Below are 14080 nucleotides of genomic sequence, written 5' to 3' on the forward strand. Positions count from 1 at the left end.
GGCCCGTTCAACTAGCATTCTCCGGCCCAGCACTACATGCGCCCGTTTCACTAGTATACTGCCGACTGCCGACTGCCGAGCCGCCGAGGCACGAAAGAGCGAGGGAAGTGGCGAAATAATGCTATCTACAATCCAGCCATCTCGTGCTGTTCCTCGCATCCCTCTCCGTTTCCCTTGTAAAACCATAACAACTCAGTCCCATAGAAAATTCTCATTCAAGCCTCTGTCTTCATCTTCTTCGTCCTCACAATCTCAATCTCAAATAGACCAATCCCCACCTCCACAATCCCAAATCCTGAACATCCGCAATGGTCTTCTTTCCCGGCAGTTCACCGCCACCCAACTGGCCGAGTCCTACCTCAACCGCCTCCGCCTTACTGAACCCCTTCTCCACTCTTTCCTTCATGTCTCCTCCTCAGTCTTGAGACAGGCCCAGGAGGTTGATTTGAAGATTCAGAGGAATGAGCATCTGGGTCCCCTCGCTGGCGTCCTCATTGGTGTCAAGGACAACATCTGTACCTCTGACATGCTTTCCACCGCTGGTTCCGGCATCTTGCGAAATTATCAGCCCCCATTCGATGCTACTGCTGTGAAAAGAATCAGGGACTTGGGTGGGATTGTGGTTGGAAAGACTAATATGGACGAATTTGGAATGGGCAGCACCACTGAAGCTTCTGCCTTTCAGGTTGAAATTGTCTTTCCAATAAATATCAGTGGTTGTGTTTGTTGTATATGGTAATGAAAGTTCATTTCTTTGCTGTTGAAAGGTGACTGCAAATCCGTGGGATATTACTCGGGTGCCTGGAGGATCTTCCGGAGGCTCTGCAGCTGCCGTTTCTGCTAGACAGTGTGTTGTTTCACTGGGTAGTGATACTGGTGGAAGTGTAAGACAACCTGCATCCTTTTGTGGCGTTGTTGGTCTCAAACCCACATACGGACGTGTCTCTAGATTTGGTCTTATGGCATACGCCTCCTCCCTCGATGTCATTGGATGCTTTGGTTCCTCAGTGGCTGATGTTGGGAGTCTTCTCCACACAATTTCTGGCCATGATAGACTTGATTCCACTAGTAGTAGGCGAGTAAGATTCTTTCAGAACTCCAATTTTCTTCTTCTACTTAATGTTCTTGATGACCTTAAGGAATCCCTCGCCTCATGGAGTATGGAAAAGGTTGTGATTTTTATCTTATAACCTCCAGGTGTTTGAATATTTACAAATTTTGTGAACATTTAACTTCTCAGGAGCTACCTGATTTCACATCTCAGTTCATTGCTGCAAATAATATGAACTCCCAACCATTGAAGGGACTGAAGGTTGGATTGATCAGTGAAACTATTGGTGATGGTGTTGACACTCAGGTTATATCGGCGATCCAAGGTGCTGCTTTACATCTTGAAGAATTAGGCTGCACAGTGACACAGGTCTAACATCTGCACTATTCAAATATTTGCTTAGCAATTTACATGCTTCTGGGAGTTTCTTTTGATATCGACGTGCAGGTGTCTTTACCATCTTTCTCCCTTGGTTTACCTGCCTACTATATCCTTGCTACTTCTGAATCATCTTCCAACTTATCACGCTATGATGGTGTCAGGTGATTTACTGCCAGAGTGTTTTGCGGTCTTATATGCCAAGATGTTAAAATATTTACTTGCTGATTTCAAAATTTCATTGGAAAATGTCTTAGTTCTTCATTTAATAGTTCATATTGCACATTTTGGACATAGAGCATCTAGAAAATGATAAAGAATGAGGCATGCAAAACGTTGCAATAATTAAGATTTAGAAGGGAAGAGAAGAAACATGAAAAAAAATGTTTCCAAATTCTCTTCAATTGTAGGATTATATATTGCCTAGAAGTTGTAAGTATGGACACGATTATGCAGATATGGGAAGCAAGCTTCTGCTGATGTGTTAAACGGGCTTTATGGAGATTCGAGGGCGGAAGGATTTGGTCCTGAGGTATGTGTCATCTAAAATCAAAATTAAGAAACCCTTTTTCTGTGCTTTTTCTTGAACTTCGATGAAGAGTTAGAGAAAATTTCTTTAAGATTTTGTAAGAGAAAATTATCAGGTTGCCTTTTATTGTGGAGTTACTTCTGGTAATAGCCTTTGCCTACTTATATTAGAGGTTGTAATCATGTATAAAGAAATGCAATCAGGTTAAATTTACAGAAACAAAGCGAGTGCAGTAAGAATGTGAACAAATACTTATAGGGTACTCAAAGCTTTTGGGTTGGAACTTGGAATCGTCATGGCTCATCTTAGATTGAATTGGTACTGGTGGTTTGTGGGTGTCGTGATTGCCAGTCTCTGAAGTTTGCTCTGTGGGGTAAGATACTAAGATATAATCTAGTCATACCTTGGAGAGGTTCCACACATCAAAAGAAAAGGAGAGAGATTTATTGACAAGGTACAATAATTTGATTTTCATACTTACACTGGAAGTAGCCATCTGACTCACTATTGGTAAAAGAATAAATTACGTTGTACGCTCTGTTGCAATGTTGTTGGGTTGTATAATATTTGTACTAGTCAAGCCCTTGCCAAATACATTGAAGTGTGCTCTAGACCCGACCTATTGGTCAACATCACAAAATAAGATTGGTATCGAATTCCAGTTGGTCTGTCCAAACTCCCTGTCTTGATTATGAGTCACTGCTCCAACATAAGACGAACTATTTGTCAACATAGTGGAAAGGCCAAACTCCTATTTTCCGGTGAAGTAACATATGTTTACATATTTGCAGGTTAAAATGAGAATTTTGATGGGGACATATGCACTTTCAGCTGGTTATTATGATGCATACTACAAACGTGCTCAGCAGGTACCTCAACTCATGAATTAAATTTCTTCAATTCTGGGGGTATATTTACTGAAGTGCGAACCTCTGGGTAGTGGTATTCTGGTAGAGTTGCTTCATTGCAGCCGTTAAGACATGGAACAGGCTTTACATTTGGAGGATTACTAATTGTGTACATCTGCACTTCTCAATCCTATGTTCTTTGGGAGGTCTTGTGCGTTGTAGTTGCTTATGCTTATCTATTGTGTATACTAAGCATCTTTGCCTATGAAGATGGCTATGGTCACTGAATCAACCCCCATATTTTGTTTCAATCATTTGAAGGCAATAAGTTTCTGACGCTAGAACAAAAAAAGAGTGAGAGAAAAAGAGAGTGTGAGGTGGTGCCTGACAAAAAAGTGGGTTCTAGGTTGCTCCCAACCCTCTTGTCAAAAGAAAAGAGCTCTTAAACCAAGACAAGGATGAACAGGAAATCTTTTATCTAACGAAAATCAAATGCCAATAGGAAACGAAAATCAAACCAAAGGAAGAAAAATAACTCAAAAAGAAATATGGACTCTTTGCCCCTGGAACCGGTGGGCTCGAGAGTTACTTGAGATTGTTATTAGATTTTTTTTTTTTTTTTAATATATTGTTACTCTGTCATAGAATGTTGTTTTTCATGCTGCCATGTGTAAAATCTGACCATGGAACTTGGAAATCACTTCTGTTAGTTTAATCGTGATTTTATCTTTTTCTTACTTTTGACTCATATTCATATCTATAGCTTTTATGATGTTAAAGAAAGCTATTATAATTGACTTAGTGGTTTAGGTAAGGACCTTAATTCAGAAAAGCTTTAAGGCAGCACTGGATGAAAATGACATCTTGATTTCGCCTGCTGCTCCATCAGCTGCTTATAAGATTGGTATGCTGCCTCGCCCTTTGCTTTTCTTCCTTCCCTCCCTTGTTAGGCATGCTATCATATTCTCTGTGCCTTCCCCTTGATTCTACCTGTTTCTAGACCGTAAACTTCCCCATTGCTTATGATGTTCACAGGTGAAAAAAGAAATGATCCATTGGCAATGTATGCAGGCGATATTATGACGGCAAGTATCAATCAAGCATCTTGTTGTATTGTATTTAAGTCTTTAAGGATGAGAAAAATAACTTTTTAAAAAGAGATTAGGAAAAAAAAAGGTCATCTGATGATATATATGTATACATATATATTTTGATGCAGGTCAATGTAAACTTGGCAGGGCTTCCAGCATTGGTTGTGCCCTGTGCATTTGTTGAAGGAGGACCTGCTGGTCTTCCAGTTGGTCTTCAAATGATCGGTTCATCTTTTGACGAGGTATGAAAATTCAAAACTAGTCGTTCTGGCGAACGACTGATTTTTGTCGTAGAATAACTTCGAGTCACAGAATATTAGCGAGGACTGATGTATTAGTAGGATGCCCTCATTAAAAACAATGCATGTTAGGATATACTGATACATGGTTTCGTTTACAATTTCTGCAGGAAAAACTGCTCAGAGTGGGTCATATCTTTGAGCAGACTCTTCAAGGTTGCCGCTTTGTTCCGCCATTAGTAGAAGATAGTGTTGATTGCTAGCATCACTAGTTCCTTCAAATTCAAAACCAGATATGTGATTGTTTGTAGGACGTCCAAAAATAGGACCAATTAATGTCAAGACTTCATATTATTAGATGCTGACCAGTTAATAGGACGTCCAAAAATAAAACTTGTTTAGATGAGTGGTACAATGATCACAAATATGTCAAAACTGTTACACCAACCATGGTACTAATATGTTTATTAATCTAATAATAACAATTTTTGGTGATCGAGGATGACATCATACAAACGTGTCCTTTGGACATTCGATAGAGGCCTAAATGCAAATCCTTAAGTCTAGGCGCATAGAAGTTTCTCATCTGATAATATGATGAGTTGGGATAAAGCTTAATACATGGTCATAAGGATATATCTCTCTATAAAAATTGAACCATGATCTTTTGAGTCCATATGTTTTGAAGACTTTATAAGATATTTATCAATCTAACAATAACAGTTTGTGCACATGAATCATGTGTGGAATTATTGCAGCCACAATAATGAGACCAAAGATTTTATTTATATATTGAAATGCAAGCTGGTGAGAAATCTAATGTAGTAGTCTCTTTCATTATCTATATAAATCCTTACGAATGGAAAATGATGAGATTTTATAGTACAAGAAAATCTCATCATTTTCCATTTGTAAGGATTTTTATAGATAATGAAAGAGACTACCACATTAGATTTCTTACAAGAAAATCTCATATTAATGTATATTAAAAGAAACAATCATACCAACGTTAATGCATCAGAACCTTAGATGTCAATCAATTAATACGACGTCAACAAATAAAACTTGTTTAGATTAGTGGTACAATGATCGCAAATATGTCAAAAAGTGAAAACTACGACGCTAACCTTAGTACTAACATATTTATTAATCTAACAATAACAAAAAAAAATTGATAACCGATAACGACATCTTACAATCTTGTCTTTTGGATATCTAATATGGATTTAAACTCAAGCCGTCAAGCCCATGTGCGCGGAAGTTTGACAATAGGGTAAGTTGTCCCAAAACTCAGCACGTGGTCGACCACAAGGGTATAGCTCCGGTGAGAATCAAACTCACGACCTTGCGAGTCCATATGTGTAAAGACTTCGTAAGATATTTATCAATCTAACAATGACAGGGTATGCACATGAATTATGTGTGAAAACTTTATTAGATAATTATCAATCTGTCAATAAAAGTGTGCGCACATGAAAATCATGGGCGGAAATATTTGCAACCACAATGTGTAAATTATCTCAAGTCTCAATCTCATCCTGACAGTCCTATAAGTACTATTCATCTCTACCACAATTCCACACGCACCCTTCAAGTAGTTCTGCAATAACAAAGCTTTTGTGCCACAAAAAATGGCAAGGCAAACAACCTTTGCTACTACTCTCTTCACTATCTTTCTCCTCCTCGCCGCGAACGCTGTGCTTGCCTATAGAACCACTATCCCCACCATTGAAGTCGACATCAACTTCAAAGGGGATCGATATGGACGGTCCGATTCGTGTGAGGAGGAGATTGAAGAGAAAGATTTAAGCGTGTGCAAGGCTTTCATAAAAGGAGGAACCCTATCTACGATCCTTGCAATGCCCGGGGATCGTCAGAGCTACAATAAACTAAGCGATCGTCTAGGTTGTTGTCGCGAACTTGGGAAGTTCGATGAGATTTGTGTGTGTGATGCATTGAATTATGTTATCAAGGAAGCAGATGGAGGAGATGATGCGGTTTCGAGGGCACAGAACCTGCTCATATACTGCCGAATGCCGTTGGGTTGCAACTTCGGGAAAAAGAGACTGCTTGCGTAGTAGCAAGCTAGATCATGGGAGGCTCTAAGTTGTGTATTATTATTATTATTATGTATGCCTTTTAATTCCAATAAAACGAGCCTCTGAGAATATGCAATATGATGTTATGTATTATGTATGCTTTTTTATTCCAATAAAAAGAGCCTCTGATCTTGTATATAAAAAAAAAAAAAATTATATGTGCCTAGTAGTTTTTTTTTTTCTCCTTGCATTTTGCACGTTAACGGGAATGTGATCGGTCCACTGAAATATTATGGATTAGACTGTTACCTGAGCTATGAATCCAAAGTATCAAAAATGGTCTTTCATTCTTGAAAGATGAAAACAAATTGCCGCCTTATAAGTCTCTTTCATTGTCTATAATGTTCAAAACGACAAAGCAAATAAAGCCAACGCAAAATGAATATCCTGATAGTATTGTTCTTTTTAATAAAAAGCATATCCTAATAGTAATTAATTCTTCAATTGTCACACAAATGGGAAAAAATGAGATTTGATAGTACAAGAAATTCCCAAATTTATGTGTCCATCCTTGGCAACCCCTTGATATTATACCCTGGCTTTGTTCCTGCTTGCAAATGCAAGAGATCGCAAGTTCAACTCCCACACACAATAATTTCGACGTAATTTCCTTGCATGGGTCAAATGCCCATTGGAGGCTTTGTAAAGTTGACAATAACAGTGTATGGACTATGGACACGCATGAATCAGACAGTAATTGCATGCAACCACAATAATTATGTCTTATTCATGGTCTCACAATGGCACTGGCTATGGCTGTCCTATAACTAGTATTCATCTCGATCTACTGTAATTTCCAAAAATGGCAAGACAAACAACCTTTGCTGCCACTACTCTCTTTACTATCATTCTCCTACTCCCCACCATATATGGACAGCAGGATTATTCGTGTGACAAGGAGGTTGAAGAGATAGATATAAGCCAGCAGTGCAAGGATTTCATAATCCCATCGACGATCCTTGCAATGCCATTGCCCCGCAGAGATCATCAACTACGCAATCTTGGAGAGTGTTGCCCTAAACTTAGGGAGTTTGATGAGCCGATTTGTGCGTGTGATGCATTGGATAAAGTTATCAAGGAAGCTGGTGGAGGAGAAGATGCGGTGGTTAACGCACATAACCTGCTCATATACTGCCGCTTGCCGCTGGGTTGCGACTTAATTAGCGACCGTGTAGTAGCAAGCTAGCTAGATGTTGTGAGGCTCTAAATAATTATGTATGTGTTGTTTTTTTTAAACCGATGAACTACCTAGCTCAACATGTATTTTGGATAGCTTAGTGAGCATAAATCTCAGGCGTTGTACTCCCTAAGTCTGGAGAAATAACGAATTAGGTTAGCCCAATGAAACTGTATTAATTCAAGTAGTATTGTCGTTGCTGAATCCTAATCTCATATTCATATAGACATAGTTGAGGAGTTCCATGATACCATGTCCAAATCTCAATCAAAACCAGCAAGGTACATTCACGACGCATAGGTAAGGAATGGATGGACAACGATTACTTAGCATGTTTGGTATGTCATTTGACCAAGAAATGAGAATGGATGTTTAGTAAGATAATTGGCCGTTGTAGTAATAGCAATTGTCATTACAAAGAGAGTTGTAATGACCATGAATGTCCGTTCTCTTGTATGGGAGAATGTTCAATATTTAGGAAATTTTCTTTTTTACCCTCAAACTATCTCATGCACTTTCTCACTCCACAACGGTATTAAGATCAATAAAATATTTCATTCCAATTCCATTCTCATAAATATTATACATACCAAATATTATAATCCATCATTATTGATGCAACTAAACATATTCATTTTAATGGTGATTCTCATTACCATTACCATTACCTATGGCAACCCAACATAACCTTAATGATTGGTCTTTTTAGTTTTATTTTCAAGTAACAATTGTTTCCTTATTAAAAAAATTAACATTTGTTTAACCCCTAAACCTGCCTATAGTGTACATCGGTGGACAGTGGACACTTCAGGCCTGTTTGGACTGGTGTTTTAAAGAGTTAATTGAGGAGGATTAAGGAGAAAGAAGTAATTTCACCTTACTTTGATTGCATGAGAGATGAAGTTAAGCAGGGTGAAAGAGAGAAAATTTATCTCAATTAACGCTCAAACTCGACATTTCCTAAACACCAATTTGAGATTTATGAGATGAGAGAAAAATTTATTTATTCCATAAAATCTTTCACTCATCTCAAATTTAATACGAGTATTTTTCAAGTTTAATATGAATATTTTTGTAACTCAAAACTCTCAACTCTTCGTATCCAAAAAAGGGTAGGCAAAATTAATTGACTTCCATAATGCCCCATACTTAACTCCACATCTCGCAACTCTACTTTTCATTTTTCAATTCAATCCAAGCAAGCATTGGTGGGCAGTGGACACTCCGGGCCTGTTTGGATTGGTGTTTTAAAGAGTTAATTGAGGAGGATTAAGGAGAAAGAAGTAACTTCATCTTACTTTGATTGTATGAGAGATGGAGTTAAGTAGGGTGAAAGAGAGAAAATTTATCTCAATTAACACTCAAACTCAACATTTCCCAATTTGAGATTTATGAGATGAGATAAAAATTTATTTATTCCATAAAATTTTTCACTCATCTCAAATTTAATACGAGTATTTTTCAAGTTTAATATGAATATTTTTGTTACTCAAAACTCTCAACTCTTCGTATCCAAAAAAGGGTAGGCAAAATTAATCAACTTCCATAATGCCCCTTACTTAACTCCACATCTCGCAACTCTACTTTTCATTTTTCAATTCAATCCAAGCAAGTTTTGGTGGACAGTTGACACTCCGGGCATGTTTGGACTGGTGTTTTAAAGAGTTAATCGAGGAGGATTAAGGAGAAAGAAGTAATTTCATCTTACTTTAATTGCATGAGAGAGAGAGTTAAGTAGGGTGAAAGAGAGAAAATTTATCTCAATTAATGCTCAAACTCAACATTTCCTAAACACCAATTTGAAATTTATGAAATGAGAGAAAAATTTATTTATTCCGTAAAATCTTTCACTCATCTCAAAATTAATACGAATATTTTTCAAGTTTAATATGAATTTGTAACTCAAAACTCTCAACTCTTCGTATCCAAATAAGGGTGGGCAAAATTAATCGACTTCTATAATGCCCCTCACTTAACTCCACATCTCGCAACTCTACTTTTCATTTTTCAATTCAAGCCAACCAAGCAAAAGGGTCAATCTTCCGTTCGAAGGGGCGAAAGATCAGCCACCACGTCTCTCAGTTTCTCTCGGTACTCCTACATTTCGAGCTATCATACAACTCGAAAGTGACTTGTTCTCTTTTACTTTGTTATCTGCTAATCGTAAAGTCAGAGTCTTTGTTGCATTCTTTTCAAAATTTCTGGAATTATTAGCTTAACGTTTAGTGGAGTGGAAAGCTTGGAAACTAGACAAGGAGTAGGTGGGTGTTGTGGATGTTTGATTTGGTTGAAATCTCAAAGAATAATTTTTTCAAAATTATATAATGAGAATGTTACTGGGTGAAATATGAATTTGTCTTAATTTTATTCCTGTGCTGGGATTTGATGTTGAATTCACTTTTCTGTTGGTTTCCTTCTCAAAGTTGGTAATGTACAGATTATCATTGTGCTGCATATTGACAGGATTTGCATGTATAAAATGGAAAAATGCTGTGAAATAAGATATAAATCAAGAAAAACATATTTCGAAAGATTCTGAAAACGAGCTTCAGATTTAATTTTGACCACAAATTGAAGGCTGATCTTGAACTCAAGCTCTATCAGAGTCTAAGCTCAAGGCTGTGCATGCTACAGTGTAAAAGAGTCTAGTGAGCCAACCTCAACCCTCGATTTTCAAAGCTCTAATGAGCTCCATCCTGTTGACACCCATATCTGAAAGTGACATAGAGAGCTTATGGAAAACTCTAATACCAGGTTTTAAGCGTGGGCATGCTTCTCATTTGTTGATTTTCGGCTTCTTCTATCAACAATTGTTTTGAAGTGTATTGGCATTTTGTTTTCTTTTTTTTTCCCCTTGAACAATAGAAACAGATGCCATACATATTTGGATACACGTGTAAAACTCAAGGTACTAAGGGAGTAAGGGGTGTTCTTAGAAGAACGGTTGCAAAAATGATCCTAGTGCCTTGTTGGGCAGAAAGGATCCAAGGGTAAATGAGGGGTAGGTAAGTGGGGGGAAGCTTTTTCTTATAGTTTGCAAGTTTTATAATTTGGAGAGGAAAGGAGGCGAAGGGCTCCCCATATTATTAATTTGACTTGGTAACATAGAACATGTTATTAGGTTTGTTATCATTTAACTTCCAAGATTTTACACTCTTACTTCCATTTGGTGAAACTCACAAACAATGAGAGGTTAAGTACGACCATTATTTTCAAGCCATCCCCTCCATTTTAGTTTCCTTTTCTGGTTCAAAACAAATACTATTGATGCTGATTGACCTTTGCCTTGGATGGAATGGTGCATGACTTAATTTTTTATGAGTACAATTAAATTTTAAGTTCATTATTTGTCATTTGATTGCTTTTTTGTGTAATTCTCCCCGAGAAATGTTTATTTGTTACTTACAATTTCGAGATTCCAATTCTTATTTGAACTTTTGAAGCAATGCTCATAGGATTTGGAAACTATATTATGATTCATTATCTTCTTATGGTGAGTTATTTTCATCATCAATGCATGTCATGTTTTTCAAAGATTTTGGATTTGTTATGTATCCCTACTGTTCTGTTTGCATTGCACGTTATCTTTGGCAACTGCAAATGCATGCTATACATGGATAATTGCCTGATGTGATTATAACAGATATATTTATATGCTATGAAGATGAGTTGTTTGCTACCTGTCAATCGTTATTTATCTTTGTGTTGGTAGGTGTATTAAATCTTCCTTTCTAAGACCTTTACATTTATTTCAGTTTCTTCTCACATGTCTTTAGGTGTGCATTTTCTGTAGAGGGCTAATTCGCAGTGACAATGTCCAACATAATTCTTTTTGAGGATATTTTTGTTGCGGACAAGTTAGATCCAGATGGTAAAAAGTTTGCTAAAGGTGTGTTTAATGACCCATTCTTTTATCTTTAACTTTTCATGTCTATGTCAGTACCTGTTCAGTGCCTAGATTGTGAGGAATGTCTGCCCATATTGTGGTGCATATTTCAGTGAAAAGCAAGTTTAAAAGACTTTTCCCTGTCTATTAATTTTCTTTTTCCAGTCTCTTACTCTATCTTGCACTCTCCCACATGCATATCCACACTTTCACCCACAACCACGTACTCATACATGTGCAACCCCTTGCATGGCTGGCCCTCCCTTGGTTTGCAGTAGTAAGTGAGGATCCAGACAAGGACAACACAGAGAGAATGAATTTATGATATTGACCTTACAGTAGTCTTTCTGAATTGATTTCTCAAAGTCAGGTTAGTTTTCTAAAAGGTGAAACGCCTTACTACAGTGAACTGTCGGTCAATGTGGGTTTTGAGTAGGAAAGTTTGCAAAAGGACGGTTCAGCAATTTTAGAGGAGAATCTACATTTCTATCGTATGTTGGGGAAGGTTAGCAAGATGAATCCTGCCAAAAACTGTTGGCTCTTTCCAGACTCCTTTTGACGTTAGTAGCACTCACATAATAAGCGATTGATAAATTTAGTTATCCGTATGTAACGGCTTGTGCTTTTGTGTTGGTCCGTGAGCTTGTGATCTCTAACCAAAATTTTGGGCGTTGCGGGGATGTGCATTATAGCTAAAAAGTCCGAATTCATGTCCACTTTTTAACTTTTCGTTTACCCTTAGACAGGTGTACACCCATGAGCCCTTTAGAAGGGTTCCAATAGTGTTATTTTTATGGATATAAGTTTTGGTTTTGGGTGATTTTTTTATCACTAATGTGATGATTTGAAAACAGACATGATCACCATTATTCTTTGTGTAACAATTTTTCAGAATCTTTTGTGATCTTCTTAACTGATGGTGTGATGTGTGATTGCTTACTTCAGTCTCACATGTTTCTTTGTGTAGTTACTCGAATTGAAGCCCGTAGCGAGAACTGTGACATGTTCATGCTCCTAGATGTAATTGCGGAGATATATCCAATGAGGAAAGGAGAAAGGTTTACAATGGCATTAGCTGACACATTGAATTTGGACGGAACGCCTGAAACTGGCTATTATGCTCAGGTACTATTTCTACTTCAGATCATATGCATACAAATCTTTTATCTTTTTCCCAGAAAATCCATGTTGTATGATTTTATTTTATTTTATTTTTGAAAATAAACTAGACTTGATTTTATATTTTCATTATTCTGAATAAATTAGATATTTTTTTGGGTATCAACTCGCCTGATGTATGCCAATTCATGTGTCTTGTAATGTTGCTGGTTCCTAAGATTAGAATAATAAAAATTAATGTAATACGAGGAAAGTGTGTACTTACCAACATTAGAATATGATGACAGAGATGCACAATCGTAAGTGTGAAACCAATTTTCTTCAGTTACCCTCTTGTTTCTTTCCAACCATATACTCCAGCTGGTGGACATGGGTAGCATAAAAATAGCCTTTTCTTGCCTATCAATATGAAGAGCTGACCATGCATTTAACTATGGAATTAGACATAGCTCACTGATGCTAATGAACTTGAAAGTCATCTTATATCTTGTGCCAGTTTCAATGCTTGTTGTATGCATTGTTTTTGTAAAAGAACGATCTTTACTTGACATAGAATATACCCACATTTTTTATTATTTCACTTTTATTGGGATGGAAAATGACAATTGAACTGACAGACAATGTATCTTATTCCAAATTCCAATTGCTTAGGGTTTAGCGATCTCCTCAAGATCGAAAAAATTGTTAAGACGGCCAAATTGACTGTCTGTTTTTTTTAGTATCTATGTAATCATCTATTATCAACCGAGAGGCCTGCTCATAACTGCCTATATTTAACAAAGGTAGCAGGCTGTCTGTTATTCATTGTGCTGAATAAAATGAAACAAGTAGGTAGCACCATATTTTCTGTTCACGAAGAAACTGAAATTTGCATGGTTTTTGAAGAATTGCTTGGATAATAATAGCCAACAATGCTTCAGTTCTAATTGTATATCATCTGTTCGTAAGTTTCATGTATTTCTTGGCTTGTGGGATAGTCCGGGTAACGACAGCCAAAATAAACATAAACTTTTGATTGGATGTTTGACCCTGTGGCAGGGAGGAAAGAAAACAGTTGCAGACAAGTACGAATACATCATGCATGGAAAACTATACAAGATCACTGAGAAAAATTCTGGCAAAGTGATTAGGAAGTATGTATCATACTCTCTCATTTGTTTTCTGTTGCCTGTTTAATCAGTGAAAGTCTGAGTTGAGTCCATTTATAGCTTTGACTTGATATACATTTGTTTTTGGGTCTCAGGGAGCTATATGTTTCATATGGTGGACTTCTAATGAGGCTTAAGGGGGATCCTTCTCATTTCGCTCGGTTCAAGCTTGATCAGAGCCTTTTTCTCCTCATAAGGAAGTTGTAAAACTGCTTTTGCAACACTTAAACTTAGATCTCTAAGCCTTGGATCTAGCTTTGTTTTTCGGATAATCTGATCTTATTGGGAAGATATTTTGTTGTGATGTTGGCATGCAGCCTATATATATGCAATATATCTAATTTAGTTTTGTATATTTTTTTTACAAAATCAAGGACCTTCAAGCCTCTCACTCAGAGTCTCTTCTTTCACAGCAGCTTTCACCATAGCCAAGTCCATCTCCATCAACTTCAAAACCCTAAACAACTCGGTCACCGTCTCACAATTTAAAAACGATTCGTTTGACGGGTGCAAAC

General features: G+C 37.2%; 4 protein-coding genes across 6 annotated transcripts; all 4 read left to right on the top strand.

Moving 5' to 3' along the window:
- The first annotated feature begins 59 nt into the window (after positions 1-59).
- Positions 60-4563, top strand: LOC119989369 (glutamyl-tRNA(Gln) amidotransferase subunit A, chloroplastic/mitochondrial). Its single transcript, XM_038834846.1, has 10 exons — positions 60-685; positions 768-1079; positions 1241-1420; positions 1499-1593; positions 1886-1961; positions 2750-2827; positions 3617-3710; positions 3842-3891; positions 4026-4139; positions 4307-4563. The coding sequence occupies exons 1-10, from the start codon at positions 119-121 to the stop codon at positions 4397-4399; spliced, it is 1659 nt and encodes a 552-aa protein (XP_038690774.1). The 5' UTR covers positions 60-118; the 3' UTR covers positions 4400-4563.
- A 1204-nt stretch (positions 4564-5767) lies between these two features.
- Positions 5768-6214, top strand: LOC119989393 (2S albumin-like). Its single transcript, XM_038834884.1, has one exon. It carries the CDS (start codon positions 5768-5770, stop codon positions 6212-6214), a length of 447 nt encoding a protein of 148 aa, XP_038690812.1.
- Positions 6215-7037: 823 nt separating this feature from the next.
- Positions 7038-7421, top strand: LOC119989395. Its single transcript, XM_038834885.1, has one exon. It carries the CDS (start codon positions 7038-7040, stop codon positions 7419-7421), a length of 384 nt encoding a protein of 127 aa, XP_038690813.1.
- A 1926-nt stretch (positions 7422-9347) lies between these two features.
- On the top strand, positions 9348-13918 carry LOC119988569 (DNA-directed RNA polymerases II, IV and V subunit 8B-like). Of its 3 annotated transcripts, none has more exons than XM_038833651.1 (5): positions 9348-9503; positions 11189-11301; positions 12266-12423; positions 13456-13550; positions 13661-13918. In XM_038833651.1, exons 2-5 carry the CDS (start codon positions 11226-11228, stop codon positions 13770-13772), a joined length of 441 nt encoding a protein of 146 aa, XP_038689579.1. In that variant the 5' UTR covers positions 9348-9503; positions 11189-11225; the 3' UTR covers positions 13773-13918. The 3 variants fall into 3 exon arrangements, with proteins under 3 accessions (XP_038689579.1, XP_038689581.1, XP_038689580.1); XM_038833653.1 differs by having other exon boundaries at positions 9351-9503; positions 11206-11301; XM_038833652.1 differs by lacking the exon at positions 9348-9503 and adding an exon at positions 9628-9673.
- Positions 13919-14080: the final 162 nt, after the last annotated feature.

This window comes from Tripterygium wilfordii, chromosome 21 (genome assembly GCF_013401445.1).
Source record: "Tripterygium wilfordii isolate XIE 37 chromosome 21, ASM1340144v1, whole genome shotgun sequence".
NCBI classification, from domain to species: Eukaryota; Viridiplantae; Streptophyta; class Magnoliopsida; order Celastrales; family Celastraceae; genus Tripterygium; species Tripterygium wilfordii.